An 18,573-nucleotide genomic window follows, 5' to 3' on the forward strand; every position below is an offset into this window, starting at 1 on the left:
TTTCCCCACCGTGTTTGTTTTCAATGGGGAGAGTACATGCAAAACAGAGTGTGGGTCCAGACCACTAGCTTCCCACCTCACCTGAAGGAGAACCAAAATGGCCAGGTGCTGAAATCAGCCTGCCTATCATAGTAAATAAATAATTATGGGCCAACTGAGCTTGTTAAAAATTCAGTTGACCCCAAAACAACTTTGTCCTTTCAATAATACTGTTGGAGTGGGCAACCTGTGACCTTTACAAGTTTTTTAAAAAGAAAAGCAAGGGAGGGAATTCTATTTGGAAGGGGCCTCAGAAGATAGTATCTTTCATCGCCATGAAAACTTCAAAATTCATCTTCCATCCTCCTAGTACACCTACCTAAGATAATCAAGCCCTCTGTGTGCCCAATAGATCTGACTTACTTGGTTCTGAAGCGGCATGGAGCCTTTGTTCTCAGACTGGTTGCAGTAGGTACACTTGCAGGAAAACTACTACTGTGCTAAACTTGTGTCACAAGCAATGATCACTATACCAATTTGTACCTGTTACTATGACATGTTACAAGTTAAATGTTACCATTAAATGTTACCTGTTATCATTAAATGTGACACTCTTGTAGCTGAGGTGAGTTGATGATACACATATAATTGCTAGAAATAAGCTCTGTTTAATTGTAAACCTGCATATTTTGTTTCTATTGAAACGTGAAAATTAAATGCTGGTCTATTACCTTCATTCTTACCTTCATGTTTTATTCATGGCCAATTATCATTGATCAAGCAGCACCCAGTACTGAGCACTAGTGCTGCCAAGACTGCTGGAGATGCTAGCTCTTCAGATTGACCAGGAGCTCCAGAAGCTGAAACTTCCCCTCATTGAGGAATGAAGATTCACTATCTATCAAAATGTAGCCTGTCTACAACATGGGTATGGCTGCATGGCAGGCTTTTTCTGTGCCTGCTCCCCACCTACCAACTCTACTCCTTTACCCATTCACACACTAACACTGACAAACTGAAACATTCTGAGACATTTGGACTGTTGCTTACCAGAATTCCCCAGTCTGTACCATAAAAGAGAGTATGGCTTCTGTCGGCTGTTCCCTGCAAGGATTCTGCTCCAATAGCCAGAATAATTGGAGGAAGGTAAATAGGTTTTTGTTTTGTCTGGCCAGCTTTGAAAAGAGAGGTCCCAGTTCCCACTGGAAGACTTGGGCCATGGTATATAAATGTTGAGATGATTACAGAAAACCAAGTCCAGTGAGGGTCACAGACAATGAGGAAAAAAGTTCTTAACCAGCCCCAAGTGTTCCAGCCACTTTCAGCAATGGTAGATTTTGGATGGTGGAGACAGACCGCACACATAGTGACTATCAATAAAGAAATGATTTCAGACCTGCCAAGAAAGTTTTCATATGATTTTCCCTTTCATATGATTTTCAATTTCATATGTTTTTCATTAAAATCTTAACAGAAGGGTGCAGTATAAAAAGGAAAAGTCTGACACATTTACGATTACCCTCAGGAACTAAATGGCATTTTACTTTGTTGAAAGAAACGTAACCAGCTCATTTTTTTCTAAAGAATAGAGCAGGGGCAGAAAAGAAAAATCACAGATAAATGAATGAAAGACGAAGTATGCAGAACAAGTTGAGAGGTCATTCAGGGCAGCATTAGGCACTCTGATGTAAGTATTCCTGACTGGCAGCTTTGTGGGATTTGATTTTGTCCTTGTGTTTCCAATTTCAGACAAATGCTGCCTTAGTTTATGATGCAGTTCACGTGGTATCAGTGGCTGTCCAGCAGTCCCCACAGATGACCGTCAGCTCCTTGCAGTGTAACAGGCACAAACCCTGGCGCTTTGGAAGCCGTTTCATGAAGTTCATTAAAGAGGTAAAACAAAGAACTGCAGATGCTGGAAATCTGACAGGAAAAAAACCCCAGAAATTGCTGGAGAAACTCTGCAGACAGGAAGCCGAGTTAACATTTCAGATCCAATGAACTGAGGAACATTGAACAGAACTGAAGAAACTGTCACTGGACCTGAAACTTTAACTCTGCCTTCTCTCCACAAATACTGCTAGACCTACTGATTTTCTCTAGCAATTTCTGTTTTTGTTTCATTAAAGATGTACTTGTACAGCAAGATGATTGGATAATGTGTCCGTTTCAAATCCAAATTATTTACTGTCTATCCAATATCAGCTTTATAAATTGAAATGGATCATTATTTGCATGCATGAAAAGAATCTATTTAACACTTTGCTTAATGATATTGGATTATAATTTCCTTTTCTCTGGAAAAAAAGAAGGGAATAATCCGCTTTCATGTCCATTAATTGCAACTTGGCAGGAATGCATGGTTTTGCAGATTATGGATTTGTTAGATAACAAAATATTAGGCTGTTGCAATGCACCTGTAAAGATAATCCTTCAACAATCCTCAAGCACCTAGCACGCTATTTTACCAATGTATGTACTGTCAAGTTTGGCCGTCAGCAACAGAGTGTAAATAGTCAATTGGGATGGTCATTTCATGCAGGAAGCAGAAGGTCCTAATAATGTGGGGTGGAAACTCATGTTGTGGTCCAGAGCAGTACCAGTCAAAGACTATCAACCAAGGAACCACAGAAAATCTTTTTTCTAATTTGCTTAATGGATCAAAGGTGGCTGGATATACATTCAATAATGTCCTTTATGTCTTCCTGAAGTCAATGTGGTAAAATGTAAGGTTTTAGGGTTAGTGATATTCTGCTTTGAGATGGCTTCAATCACTTCAATAATTAAACAGTATATTCCGAAACAGCCCTGATGACCTTCACTGCCTACTACTGGTAATGGGTGACAATTCTCTTTGTGGTCTTTTCAGACAAGTCTAGGGTTCCTGAACACTTCCAGGTAAATGTTTTGTGAAGTAATCCTGGGTAATATCGATTATGAATCAAAGACCTCAATCTCTGTCTCTGCTTCTGAAGTCATTTTTATGCCTTTTATGCATCCAGGATTCCTGCCACTGGACCTTAGTCCTATGCTTTTGGGGAGTATGGAGATGCTGAATGCCATTTGTACTGTTCACTTTTTTCTTTGCTATAATCGAATGTTGAGAACTCTTGAAATTAACATTTAAAAATTGTTGAACATGTTTACAAGTATGTAGCAAGAGATGCATTCATAGGCCTCCTTTACTTTGCTGCCCACTCAATCCAGGAGTGAACCGGAATCCCCTAAACAATTTTTGTGTTAAGTCTTTCATTGGAAAAGGAATGATGTGAGGCACAGCTATGCATGACATCACATTCAGTCTATTGAAGGGATCATTCATCTACAACCTAGAGTTGCCTTTATGTTGCTTTGTAATTACAAAAAGACATTAAGGGCTTTGCTGGTAAGAAAACATTCAAGACTGATAATTGTTAATAACTGACTTTACTTGTTAATAATTTACTTGTTACACACTATGCAAACTCATCGTAGGCAGCAACCTACGTTAAGCAAATGATGCTGATATTTTACCAGTATCATGAGAGTCAATAACTAAGGTATTGTTTATAAAGTATTAAGTGTCATTCATTATAACTTGTTAACTTCCGTATGGTTTTTACTGATGAAAGATGTTCAAGGAAGACTCCAGGAAGCCTTACTGTTGCAGGTATATTACAAGTTTTTCTCTTTACTGATAGACTCACATTTACAATTACTGCTACTCCAGGTCAGTGCAGAAACTGACAGAAGCTGCATTCAACACCAGTCAGTATGTTAGTGATCACTGGAGCCCTCTGGTGATTATTTTAGCACCTGCCACATAAAGTGGACAAATGACATCAACACCGACTTGACTGTTAGAAACAGCAACAAATGGCTGTGAATGAACATGGTTCGCTTTTCCTAATTTGAGTCTGTACTTCTTTTTCTTTGTTTTTCTACCAAGGCTCACTGGGAAGGACTAACAGGCCGAATTATATTCAATAGTTCCAATGGCTTGAGAACAGATTTTGATTTGGATGTGATTAGCCTCAAGGAAGAAGGGCTTGAAAAGGTACCTGGATTCTTACTTAAGTCTGATTAACTCATTGACTGAAAATACGATGAATCATTAGATAGCAAATAGAGTTTATTGTATGGAAGGTGGCTGCATAGCATTTCTCTCTTTCTGTTTGTACTGCCAAGAATAATTATTTTGTCAATAAAAATAGGAGTATGAGTATTGAGTGTGAAAACCAGATTTGGACCTGATAAACTCTTTTAACACACAAGGTGCAAGTCTGTATTTTTGCACTCACCATTGGGAGTGCAAATCAGAATTTGCCTCAAGTGTATAGTAATTGAATTTTAATAATTTTCTTGCTGGAGCTTTATACCCATTGTTAAAAATAAATTACTTTTCAACTCCACCACCATAAAGCTTTCCCTCTACCTGAAACTCCTGCAGCCTTAGAACCCCTCTCCTTGACTTTGATAACGTTTCGAAAATCAGAATTCTGGTCACAATGCCAAGTAGCACCTTTATAGCTCAATTTCTATCCTTAATTTATTTGAGTATTCAGAACATTGCTTTTAATGTTAGAGGATATGTTATAGGTATAACTAGTTATAGTTGAACTTGATTTTCAATGAAAGCAAGCTTGGTTAAATGTGTTTGATTAGATTAGATTCCCTACAGTGTGGAAACAGGCCCTTCGGCCCAACCAGTCCAAACCGACCCTCTGAAGAGTAACCCACCCAGACCCACCTCCCTCTGACTAATGCACCTATCACTATGGGCAATTTACCATGGTCTATTTACCTGACCTACACATCTTTAGACTGTGGAAGGAAACTGGAGCACTCGGTTGTGCCCTCAAAGTTTTTGCTCTTGTTATGAAGGATAAATGCTGACATTGACCCTTATACCTGATTCCATAGATTTATTACACCAATATCTTAATGAAGGGTTAGACTCTGTTTCTAACAAAGCTGGCACTGTGATTCTATTCATTACCATTGTGAGAAAAATGTTTTAGCAGATATCTCTAGTAGTTGGAGAGAACAGTGTGGCTATTGGAGTCACTTGGGGTTGATGACCCTGGTCCCATAGCTCATAAGATGAATCTCATACCACTGCAGGCAACTTTTCAGCCATATATTTGAATGGTCCATAAGTGCTGCAGTCTTGAGAGGCAACACTGCCATCAATGGCCATTCTGCTGTTATTATTTATCTGTGCCTCTGCATGAAAACATGGTTCCAAGGATATCAGTGAAACTTCACCTGATGTTTGTAACTCATTCCCATCCTTTTGAGAGTGGGAAACACAGGCTTTTCTGTTCTGGCTCCCAGGTCTCAATGGCTGGAGTCCGAGCATTCATTGAGAAAGAACTTCCTGTTTCTAATTTGAGTCTCACTAGACATTTCCAAAAGTGATTGGGGCATCTTACTTGCATGGACTCATCTATATTAAAATTACTTACACTGTAGCAAGAAGCTGGTGAACTATTAGTTTCAACTGAAGAAGTGGTTATCTTCCCGTAATGAGAATTTGTGGGCTGTACTCATTTTCATAATTGCATTTGTTACACTCATTATAGGTTGGGACCTGGGAAACGAGCAGTGGATTGAACATGACTGAGAATCGCAAAGGAAAGACAGCGAACATCACTGATTCATTATCTAACCGATCGTTAGTTGTTACAACGATTCTGGTAAAATGTTATGCATTGCTCACCTTTGACTTATGATGTGTAGTGTTAACTAACATGCAAATGGAAATGTTGAACAAGACTTTTAACAGAAATTAATAAGCCTAGAAGGCAACAATACTGTATATTTAGATCATATATTTTTTCAATGAGAGCATCACTCTGACTCTATGATGTAAAAGACATTATGAAATATATTTGTCTTCAAGCATTTATTTTGGGAAAAAATAAGCAATGGCATCAGGTCCAAAATGGAAAACATAGAAAAGAAAATGAAAAAGGATGGAGGTAACTTACCAATTATGTAACAGTTGAGTGATGATGGACTTATATTAAAAAAAACAAGAGGCATGTTGAAGCAAGAGAAAACTGAAGGATGTAAAGATTTCTACAATCATTAGTTTCTGACACTCTGTGATATCCATTCTGTAACTGAGTAGTACCAATTTATTAATTCTGCAGTGTTCTCTGAAAGGCACTGACAGTAAAAAAGAGATACCACAAAATCGGCGAATAGAAATTGCAGATGGTTAAAGTGAGCTTTTAAATATTTGAAACTGTGAGCCATATATTCCTCTCACAAAACAAAAAAAAAAGACAACTATACCTTTTGATTGTGACAAAGGGATGGAAGACAACTGAGGTAAATGAGCTTTAGTGGTAATGCACGTAGCCTTTTTTTTGTTTCATTCACTAGACTAGACCATCACTTATTGCCATCCCTAATTGCCTTTGGGAAGGTAGTGGTGAGCTGCCTTCTTGAACTGTTGAAGAAGGATACAATGTGAAAGTTCCATACCTCTGAAGTGTGTTTCCAGTAATTATTGCAGAAACAGAGGATATAGAAGATGTAACAAAACTGTGCATGATACAGATCTCTCATAGATGAGTCAGTTATTTAGAAATGGCAGAGAAGCATTGCAAAATAAGAAAACAAATACTGCAGTAATACTTGTTCCACAAAACCCTAACATTACTGTTCACCATCTGCATTGCAGCAATAGTGGTCGTGATGATCGCTATTGCCCTCACATTTTATACCACAGGCTCTTTTTGGGTAGCAGCAATGATTTTGCAATATTTTAGGCATTATTCTGTGCAAAGCTCCATTAGTGGTATCGAACTAAACTTCTCCCAAAATCCTGTTTTATATGCGGTAATATTGACTGAGTAGATATAGTCATTTGTAGTTGCAGAACAACACATATTATTGGCCATTGGCACACAGTCACTGGGGAATAATGATGAGACATAATTTTCTGACTGTGCTCTCAGTTGGGATTCATAAACATTTGGAATTTACACACAGCTCATGCTAGCATTCCTGAGATTCAGTGTTCTCTGCGGGAGGCAATGGAAGATGATCTGCTGGGAGTACAAATTATTCATGCGATGGTTACATTTGGAGGCAATCTGACAGAACAGAGCTCTGTGAAGGAGAAAGAATGATGGAGATTTGGAGCTTTGGAGATATGGTGTGCTAAACTTGACTATCAGTCATCCTAAAACCAGCATCCCATCAGAAACCAGATATAACAAGGAACTGTTATATCCTGTTCACTGACAGGATTGGGAATATTCAAACCAGACCACCTAGCCACATGACTGCATGTTTTCAATCACAAATCTACTGATTGCTTTACAATTACATGAAAGTATTGTGTTTGTTCAATTCATTTTTCGCTTGGATAACTCATCTTTTCTATGGCTGTACAGCAATGATACAACTTAAATACTCCAATGAGAATAGATTCACAATCCCATTTTTGTCAAGCAGAAAGTATTTCACTCAAACTTTTTGTACATGCAAGAGCAAACCTTTTGAGCTATGGCTTAGTTAAGAGGCTGGATGGCTGCTTAAAATGATTATAACGAGCTTATTGTGATTAGCAGTGTTTTGTTTGTTCCGATCATTTCGATTGTATAAAATTTAATGTATTTTTGCACTGAAAAATCACTTGCTTTTTTCCTTAGAGTTTGCAACAGGATGAATTTCATCTTACGATTTTTCTCTAAATCCAAGTTGTATGCAACTTATTGGAGGGTTTGTTGCTGTGAGGGTTAGTGAGTTTCCTAACCAGCTCTCATCTGTTGGAAATGGATGTCAATGAGGTTCTGTTCGTCTTGTAGTACCAGATGCAGCTGAGCTAAACATTCATGGTTTCCTCCTTCGCGTTGTCCTCATCCTCATCACATAACCTTCTTTAGTACTACAGTTCCTCAGCACTCAGCACATCGCCACATACCTGCTCCAATTGCACAGAGCATAGCATAGCACAATGATGTAGTACACTTTGTCTGGACTACATTTGAGGCCCCCAGCCATCCTCCCCCCCAGACTGATCCAAGCAGTGCAGCGATTCCTTCAGCAGCTCCATCGTTTGCTCTACCGCAGACCTGGTTGAGGAGTGGGTGGCATTAACTGTCTGCTCCATATCCTTCAGGTGGTTGTATAATGGTGGAATGGTCACAGTGGGAAGCCTCATAAAGCCCCTTGACTCTTATTTACACCAGGTACATGAGAATGCTCCAGGATACAGGAGTCATGGCAGCTGCCCGAGTAGTGGGCACACACCATCAGGAAATGGTAACAATGATCACAGATCACCTGCACATTACTCAGATCGAACCCTTATTGCCGATGAATTCTGCAGTGTTGTGATACTACCCGCTTAATGCCACGGGTGTGCAATCTATGGAACCCTGCACCTCGGGGAAGAATGTTAAGTTTCTGAATCCTGCAGCCGACACTTTAGTACTGATCTCATCATCAGGAAACAGAAGGATCTTGCATAGTCGTGTCATAGGCCACTGTGAGGGCATGACTGAGAGGTACAATAAAAGCTACCTATTGCTCCCTGGAAGGAGCAAGTTACAAAGAGGTTCAGCCAGGCAGAGACCTTCACAGCCAATGAGAGAGGTTGGCATCCAATTCCTGCAGCCCTCCGGTCACACCACAGCATCTAGCACATTCTGTTGTAATGTCTCTGGACAGCACTCAGTCAGACCAACACAACCAGTCAGAGGAATCATGTCAGGGAGCTGAAATGAAAGGGGTCAAGCCTCTGCTCAGTAGTGTCTCAGGACTGCTTATTAAAGTTGGCGAGTGGTCTGGTGTAATACAGTCCTGGCAGTCTGCCCAGCTATCTTTCAGGAGGGATCACAGGAGGGCATTGTCAGAAGAGATGGGGAGGCATGATGGGTGGGTTGGGGGGAATCACAGGGGCATTTGAGAGAGGTGGAGCGAATAACAGTGATTGGAGGATCTCAAGGTGAATGAGCAGTATATGGAGGGCATGTGGATGCAGGAGGGGGTTTTAGTGGAAATGACCACAACCATGGCCTCCACAAGGGGCACATGGAGAAGCCGATCAGGTATCATTAAGGTTTAAATACAGGGTTCAGGACAGGGAGGACAGTTGGAAGTAAAGTTCGATGGTTTTCAATCTGGGGAATGGGTGGAAATTGACTTTTGGTGAAGTGCCAGGTAAATGGTGACGTGGTGACTGAGAGGGAGTACGGTTGAGTAGGCAGGCCTAGTGCTGACGGTGTCCACTGTGACAGCCATCATTTTCCATCTCAAGATGCAAAGTATGACTAGAAACTGGCTGGGATGGTGGAGCCAGTGTTATTTTGAAAGTATGGGAATTAGGTCTGCAGAACATTCAGTCATTGAATACATGGAGCAGCCATTTTCAGACGCCAAGCTGCAGTTAGTTGGGCATTTCCATCGCTCATTTGCTGTATATGCAGACTGAAGATGCTTAGGGATCAGATGTTGGTCAAAACCAATTTTCAACATGCTATTGGTGCTTGAGAATTGAATGTGTGGCCATCTCAATGATTTAGAAGTTAGTAGTAATGATCTGAAAAAGGTCAATGCTGGCCAAAGGGGAACCATTGTTTGTACAAATTCCAAAAGCCCCATGAGTGATACAATATGTGCTCATCACCCATCATGTAGCTGTATCGAAGGTCTGTACTGTACACATTGACTAGAAGAGCATTAGATGTGTGTCTGGGACAGGAAAGGTGTTAGAGTGGTGTAATTCTTGGTGTAATGAATGATCACCAAGTTGTAGCACACACCGAGCCTGAATGTGAATGAATAATATCGATAGGTCCCTTGTTGTTAGAGGGTAGTATATCTCACTATGGAGAGAAATATGCTGATTGCTAATCTGTAGGGTAAGCCACCAATGATTGGTGCATGACGTAAAAGCTCTTTTTGCTCCTTCTATTTCCATTTTAGGTCATTCCCACCATGGATTTTGCATCCTGTCACCAGTAGCATGTTGGTCATTGTAGCTGCCTTTCCAGGAAGGCAAAGATGGACAGTTCCTCTGACCATGAGTATCCCAAGCAGTTGACTGATCATGGCAAAACCTTTAGACTGTGTGTGGGCTGTGCCCCTTTCTGGTGCTACCAGGACCTCTGGCTGACAGCAGCCCACTTCTGAACAAGATTCTAAACTGCCCAGTTTTTGACATGGCCATTTGGCAGTGGGTGTTTGCCGCAGGCAGCTGGCACATGTTGTTGGAATTCGATTGATGAGCAAGTGAACAGACATGCATTGCAGCCTAGTCCAACCTTGGCAACCCATGAAGACGCGGGGAGAATGTACAAACTCCACACAGACAGTCAGCCAACCATTGTGCCATCCACAGGAGTCCTAGCAAAACTTAAGTCATTGGGATTTGGGAGTAGGGAAGTGTGGAATTCTCAACTCGTTGGACTCAAAGGAAGATGGTTGGAATTTTTCAATCACCACAGTTCCACCATATAGCTAGAGGAATTTCTCAGGGTAATTTCCTAAGTCACTCATCTTCAGTTCTTTCATCATTGGCTAACCCTCAATACGTTCATCAATGGAGAAGTCCTAGTGACCCCAGCGCAATGTTTAGCACTATTTGCGGCTCCTCAGAAACTGAAGTAGTCCTGGTACATATGCAGCAAAACCAGGACAACATTCAGCCTTAGGAGTAACATTACCTCGCACTTGTGTGCAAAAATGACCATTCCCCAGAAGAGAGAATCTCACCAACTCCTCTTTACATTCAAAGGTATTATTGTCATTGAATTCCCAACATCAATATCATGGGAGTGGCTATTAAATAGAAACTGAACTGTGCCTGCCATATAAATACTGTGGCTACAAAAGCATGTCATAGGCTGAGAATCTGCAATGACTAACCCATCCCATGCCTATCACTCCCCAATGCCTGTCTGCTATGTGTAAGGCACATGTTAGGAGTGTAATGGAATATTTCCCACTTTCGTGGATGAGTGTAGTTCCAACAACACTCCTGAAACATGACACCATTCAGGAAATCCAAATGATTGGCACACCATCCACTGCTGTATACATCCACTCCAGGCACTACCAATACACAGTGGTAACATATTGTCAAACTCATTTGACTGCATCTTCCATTCACACCTATCTCAAAGAACAAGCATAGCTCATATGTGGAATGGCACCATCTGCAGGTTCCCCTCCACACCACACACTGTCCTGTCTCTTTTCCTTCAATGTTACTGGGTCGAAGTCCTGGAATTCACTTCCTTAACAACACTGTGGGTGTTCCTACACCAGATGGATTACAGGTGTTCAAGAACACAATTCATCACCAGCTTCTCAAGGACAATCAGGATTAGGAAGAAACATTAGCCTAGTCAGCAAAATCTATATCCCATGAAAGACTATAAAAATAAAAATAGCAACATAGTCTATATTTGTGCATTACCTTATTGTAATTGCAAAAATAATAAACCTAAAATATCAATCTGTGCTCTGTGCTCCTGAAATAATTATTTACTGTTTACAAGAATTCAGCCAATGAATTGGTGGAACCCCCAGAGAAATGGCAGAAAGTACTAGCTTATATCATGTCTTCAGCATTATTTTGAACTCCTGCCAAAGCTCTGGCTGGAAGCCAGAATACCTGCAGAGAACCAGTGCTATACCATTTTAGCAGAGTACATGAGGAATCCATCTACGATTTTATCCATACTATTTGATTCTATGTCGTTTAAAGCAGTGACTTAAAGCTCAACGTCATTGAGTCGTGTTGACATTGAATATTTCAAGGTTCCTATTTAACTTAGTTCCCCTTTCCACTCCCATGTGCCTGACCATTCATTTTTACTGCAAGTTTTCCTTCCTTTAGACCCAAGATAAGCAGTATTTGTCCAACACAAAAAGTTTTACACTGAGTATTGGAGGAAAAACAATCAAAATTTGTTTTGGATTCTTGTGAGCAAGTTTGCCTTTGTTGGATACTGTAAAGTTGGGGCCTTACATAGTTTACATTTCAAATCCTTCATGAGTTTCTTTTCGAAGATTGAAAAATCTCTAGGACAGAAAATCTAAAATATAGAAAATCTGGACTTGTTTCTTTTCTGTGGGTGGAAAGGTTACAAATCATGTGAAACATTCAAGTAGCTGTGTGCAGTATCTAATGCCTTCAATATCTTGATATCAAGTGGTGTGAATTGAATTGGCTGAAGACTAGCATCAGTGATGCTGGGGACCACTGGAGGAGGCCGAGATGGGTCACCCACTTGGCACTTCCGGCTGAACATTGCTGCAAATGCTTCAGCCTTATCTATTGCACTGCTGTATTGGGCTCTTCCATCTTTGAGCATGGGGATATCTGTGGAACCTCCTCCTCCTCCAGTGAATTGCCTAATTGTCCACCAGCATTCATGATAGGGCAGATCTGCAGAGCTTAGATCTGACCTGTTATTTGTGAGATTACTAAATTCTGTCTATCATTTCCTGCTTATTCTGTTTGGAATGCAAATGATCCCATTTGGTAGCTTCATCAGGTTGACATTTCATTTTTAGGTATGTTTGGTGCTACTCCCGGCCTGTCCTCTTGCACTCTGCATTGAATCAGGTTTGATAGTAATGGTTGAATGGGAAATATGCTGGGTCATGAGGTTACAGATTGTGTTAGAGTATAGTTCTGCTGCTGTTGATGACCTGCAATGCTTCATGGATGGCCAGGTTTGAGTTGCTAGCTCTGTTTGAACTCTGTCCCATTTAGCATGGTGACAGTGCCACACAATACATTAGAGAGTATATTTTGAATGTGAAGGTGAGACTTCATCTCCACAAAGACTGTGCAACGGTCGTTCTTACCAATATTGTTATAGACAGATGCATCTGCAGCCTTAAGATTTGTAAGGATGAGGTCAAGGATGTTTTTTCCTCTTGTTGGTTCCTTCATCAACTGCTGCTGACCTAGTCTTGCAGCAGTGTCCTTAAGGACCCGACCAGCTTGATCAGTAGTGCTGTTGCTGAGCCACTCTTGCTGATAGACATTGAAATCCTCCATTCAGAGTACCTTTTGAGCCCTTGCTATCCTCAGTGGTTCCTTCAAGTTCGTTCAACTTGGAGGAGTACTGATCATCAGCCAAGGGAAGACAGTATGTAGTCAGCAATGTCAGGGACCAGACCAGCAAATATCCTTCACTAACCCCTGAAGGATATTAGTGAACCAAATGGAAATAGAAGGAGCAAAAAGAGCTTTTACATCATGCAACAATCAGATACTTCTCTACATAGTGAGATATATGCCCATGTTTAACCTGAAGCCATGAGACTTCATATGGATGAGATTCAATGTTGAAGACTGTCAGGGCAACTCACTCTTGACTGTATACCACAGTGCCGCCACCTCTGCTGGGTCTGTCCTGCCAGTGACACAGGACATATGCAAGGATGAGGATAGTGGTGACTAGAACATTGACTGTATGATTTTGGCTATGACAGGCTGTTGCTTGACTAGTCTGTGGGACAGCTCTCCCAATTTTGGCACTCAACCCCAGATCTTTGCATGTTTGACTGGACTATTTCTGCCTTTGTTATTTCCGCTGCCTCAGTCAATGCTAATTGCTCCATCTGGTTTAATTTCTTTGTTGAGATTTCATAGCAATTGATAGAACAGAAAAGCTGTCTAAGTCATTTCAGAGGGCAGTGAAGAATCAACCATCTTACTGTTGGTCAGGGACCAGACCAGCGAATGTCCTTCACTAACCCCTGAAGGACATTAGTGAACCAGATAAGTTTTTCCCCAAAAATGGGCCATGATTTCATGGTCATTCATAGGTTCTTAAGTGCAGATGTTTTCATTGAATTCACATTCCAATGTCTGGCATTGCGGGATTTGAATCCGGGTCCCCAGACCATTAGCTGAGTTTCTGACTTAATAGCCCTGCAGCAATACCATTATGCCATTGCTTGCCCAAGATGCTGTCTTTTGGATTGGGCTGTAAAACTGAGACCTTGTCTACTCTATCACGTAAACATAAGGGATCCCATGACACCATTTTGATGAAGTACAGGAATGTTATCCCAGATGGTTTGATCAATATTTATCCCTCAGTCAAGAGCAGGTAATTATCACATTTCTCACTGTGAGAGCTTTAGCTGCCACATTCCATTCATTACCACACTGATTACACTTTTGAAGTACATCATTGATTATGAAGTGCTTTGGGACATCCTGAGGTCATGACAGGTGCACATAAATATTAGTATTTCTTTAATAAAAGATTTAAATTAACAATTGATCTGGCAACAATTTATAGTTGCGGAAGATAATTCTAAATGTCTGCCTCCCTTTGCATGTAGAAATGTTTATTGCCGAGAAAAGACACATTTTGTCAAAACTTTTCATCTTGTACTCATCCCAAGAATATAAATTCAGGAGAAACACAATATTTATACTGCCATGAAGGGACTGTGCTGATTACTTGCCAAGTCGACTCTGATTGGTAGGTGTATTGCTGTGAAAAATGCACCTGCCTATTAATGCTAATTGACAATTGACTGCCAGGTTTGTTTCAACCACGCCGGTTGAATCTGACTGCTCAGAGCATTGCCATGAGAAATAAACCTCTGAATGGCTACTACCATTAGGAGGTACCACGCATGTCTCTGTTCTTTGTGTTTCCAAGGAACAGGACAATGTGCATTAATAAACCCAGTATATGCAAGTTGTACCACACTGTGAGCCCCACTGATGACCCTAAATTTGTTGTCAGGATAATTCCTCACACATTCAGGGTTTTCCAGCAAATGTTGACATGCTGTTTAATAGGATCTATCCAACTTTGAGGTGTATTGCCAACATATCTGGCATCACAGCAGCACTGGAGTTCATTCATGATGATCAACTAATTAGCACTCGATCATCATACGGTAGAAATGTTTATTTTCTCCTTGCATTTGCATTCTTGAGAAATGTCCTGATGAGTGCAGTATGGAAAGCTTTAACAACATTTATCTCCTTATTCAGCAATACTTGAGTTCTGTATGACCAAATGATTGTTTGTAGATTTGTTTCCTAATCTCACTCCTAACTTTGAGATCAATCTCTTCCACTCCTCAACTTCCCAACCAGCAGAAATTGTTTTTCTCTGCCTAACCTATCAATTCCTTTAATGTCCTGAAAACTTTGACCAAACACCTCATAAACCATCTAACGCACATGGAAGGTATCCTAGTTTGTGTCAACCTTCCTCATAATTTAACGCTTCATTTCCAGGTACAATTGGGTCAATGGTTAGCACTGCTGCTTCACCTAGAGACCCAGGTTTGATTCCAGCCTCAGGTGACAGTGTAGAGTTTGCACATTCTCCCAGTATCTGCATAGGATTCCTGCGGATGCTCCAGTTGCCTCCCACAATCCAAAGATGAGCAGGTTAGGTGGATTAGCCATGGAAAATTGCCCTAGTGTCCAGGGATGAGCAGGTGAGGTGAATTAGCCATGGGAAATGCAGGGTTACAGGGATCGGGTAGGCGGGGTGGATCTGATTGGAATGCATTTTGGAGGGTTGGTGTAGAATCAATGGGCTGAATGGTTTGCTTCTGCACTTTAGAGATTCTATGATCTGTTAACCTAGACAGGACTCCCTTCAAGGTCTATATATCATTGCTATCGCCGCACTCCAGAAGTGGTCTCGGTGGTGCTTTGTAAAGCTGTAGGAGATCTTGGCTGCACCCATGTACCGACTGGACTTTTCTTTCTGAAGTGGGAGCAATGGAGCTTTGGAAGGTGCTCGAACCTTCTTTCTCTGATCTGTGGTGCCAACCCAAGCTTCTGCTGCCTCCACATGGGAACTGTGTCCGCTGGGCGACTACAAACTGGATGTCACTGTTATTTAAGTGACATCAAGATTTTGGATAGGATATTGGTAGAAGCTTCGCAGTCAGCAAAAATTCTGCTTCTTTCCACTTGCCGTCGTGGAATGTAATTTCTGAGCGAAGACATGTTCATGCAAGACTGAACTGAATTACTGTGGCTCTCTGCTTAAATTTCTAAGATTGAATATTTTATCTCAGCTCTGTCAAATAACGATACTCACATCTTTCTGTCATAATATTAGGGAGATGCGCAAGTGTTAGCGAACTCCTGCAAAAGGTACACTGACAGAAAAAAAAACTAATGGGAATCCAGCTCACTTGTAACCACTTGTAGAAGCCTATGCACATCTTGTCATTTAAATTATTCAGTAACATTGACACAAAGCTGTGGGAGATTGACTGTTGATCTGCTTTGCCTATTCTGCTTGTGTGTGAGAGAGTTGTCAAGTTTACAGTATAGGAGAATGCATGGTTAGATTTATTCATGCAAGGGCAGAGTTTCAGCCTGAAGGGTTATTCAATCACATACCTAGCAAAGTATTTTGAATAAATGGTTCTCCATGGACAAAGGGTTCAGACTGGCGAACATGAACAGTCTGTGGTTTTACCGTCTATTTAATTAGCCTAAAGTTGAGCAGTTAGTACCACCTCATTAACATCACATTTTTATGACTGTAAAGATGCTGGGATACTTGTTAATGGAAATGGTCAGTCTGTTACTAATGGTGTCGCCTACTTACAAAGGGCTGATGCTGCTTTGAGCTTTCCGGTGTTTAAGCTGATCAAATGGCTTTTGACATTGCTGCCATGGGGATGGGGAAAAGTGATTCAAAATTGTAATCCAGAACAACGTCAAATCAAGCAGTTGCAGATTGCAGTTGATACACTGAAACATTGAGCACAGTGATCCTTACTCGCTTTCTGGCTATGGATAGGAAATCATAATTTTTTAAAATTTAGTTTCACCCTGTATACTGTATTGTGATCCAGCAGTGGGTATGGCTAAAGAACAGGGCTCAGTTGATTTTGTTGAATATCAACAAGTTATGAATCCCAGCATTGTGATAACTCTTTACATAAACTGGGCTCTTCTGATTTCCAATATCACATGCCTCTTTATTTTGTTGTTCATATTATAACTGTATAGGTCCATGCTCACACACTGATGTTGAGTTTCACACTGCTGTACAGTTACAACACTCACACTTACCCGACAATTGGCCAGGTATGTTCTGTACAAAACAAAGTAGACAAATTCAACCTGGCTAATCACTGCTCCTTCAGTCTACTCCCGATCATCAGTAGAGTGATAGAAGTTGTCATCAACAGCACTGTCAAGCAGTACCTGCTTAATGATGCCCAGTTTGGTTTCTGTCAGACCCACTCAGTTCCTGACTTCATTACAGCCTTGGTTCAAACCTGGACAAAAGTGCTGAATTCCAGAAGTGAGGATGTTGGCAAGGCAACTCGCAGAATACTGTATTCAATTCTGGTCTCTCTGCTATAGGGATTTAAAAACTTACCTCAAATGTCAGGGCCCTCCATTTTGTGTTTCAGCAGCAGGAAGAGTGGGAGCGTCGAGTAGGGAGCTGACGGGAAGGTAAATTACTAATTTAAAAACTTACCTCATGAATAGACAGAGTGCACACTGAGCAGGAGCAGAAATGGGACCGCTGAGTAAATGAAGTAACATATTTGGGCGGTTGTGTTATCTGAAACTTGACTTAGGTAGTGTCTCCCACCCATCCTCCACCTCTAAACAAAAAAAAAAGGTTCTGTGTGCCAGATTGGTAAGGTACAGTTGTCTACAGTCTCTTTGGGAATTTAGAATAGTGAGAACGATGGTTAGGGCAGTTGAATGTTCCTCCTGTAGAATGTGGGAGGTAAGGGTCACCACTAATGTCCCTGCTGACTTCATCTGTGGGAAGTGCACCCAACTCCAGCTCCTCGAAAACCGCATTAGGGAACTGGAGCTGGAGCTGGATGAACTTCGGATCATTTGGGAGGCAGAGGGGGTTATTGAGAGGAGTTGCAGGGAGGTAGTCACACCTCAAGTACAAGAAAAAGGCAAATGAGTTACAGTCAGGGGACGGAAAGGGAACCAGCAGGCAGTACAGGGAACCCCTGTGGCCGTTCCCCTCAATAACAAGTATACTGTTTTGGATACTATTGGCGGGGGATGATTAACCAGGGTAAACTGTGGGGTACAGATCCCTGGCACAGAGTCTGTCCCTGTTGTTCAGAAGGGAAGGGGGGAGATGAGCTGAGCATTAATCATTGGGGACTCCATAGTTAGGGGGACAGATAGGAGGTGCTGTGGGAATGAGAGAGACTCATGGTTGGTGTGTTGCCTCCCAGGTGTCAGGGTTTGTGATGTCTCTGATTGTGTTTTCGGGATCCTTGAGGGGGAGGGGGAGCAGCCCCAAGTTATGGTCCGCCTTGGTACCAATGACATAGGTAGGAAGAAAAGTGGGGATCTAAGGCAGAAATTAAGGGAGCCAGGGCTAAACTTAATGCTAGAGCAAACAGAGTTGTTACATCTGATTTGTTGTCTGTTCTACTGTGTTAGTTAGGCGAAGACTAGGGGAGAGAGAGGAATTGAACACATGGCTACAGGGATGGTGCAGGAGGGAGGGCTTCGGATACCTGGATAATTGGGCCTCATTCTGGGGTAGATGTGACCTCTACAAACAGGATGGTCATCACCTGAATCAGAGGGTACCAATATCCCTGGGGTGGGGGAATATTTGCTAATGCTCTTTA

The 18,573-nt window shown here is 41.4% G+C and overlaps 1 protein-coding gene across 10 annotated transcripts in view; it reads left to right on the forward strand.

Moving 5' to 3' along the window:
- LOC122548404 (glutamate receptor ionotropic, kainate 2) overlaps positions 1 to 18,573 on the forward strand; it is a 451,896-nt gene that overhangs the window by 283,602 nt on the left and 149,721 nt on the right. For all 10 annotated transcript variants that reach the window (XM_043687010.2, XM_043687014.2, XM_087982615.1 and 7 more), the window contains 3 exons: positions 1,729 to 1,872; positions 3,908 to 4,015; positions 5,544 to 5,657. In XM_043687010.2, coding sequence (XP_043542945.1) covers positions 1,729 to 1,872; positions 3,908 to 4,015; positions 5,544 to 5,657 — 366 coding nt within the window. The remainder of the gene's footprint in view (positions 1 to 1,728; positions 1,873 to 3,907; positions 4,016 to 5,543; positions 5,658 to 18,573) is intronic.

This window comes from Chiloscyllium plagiosum, unplaced genomic scaffold (genome assembly GCF_037043375.1).
Source record: "Chiloscyllium plagiosum isolate Xiang-an unplaced genomic scaffold, Cpla_swu_hap1 HiC_scaffold_3, whole genome shotgun sequence".
In the NCBI taxonomy this organism is placed as follows: Eukaryota; Metazoa; Chordata; class Chondrichthyes; order Orectolobiformes; family Hemiscylliidae; genus Chiloscyllium; species Chiloscyllium plagiosum.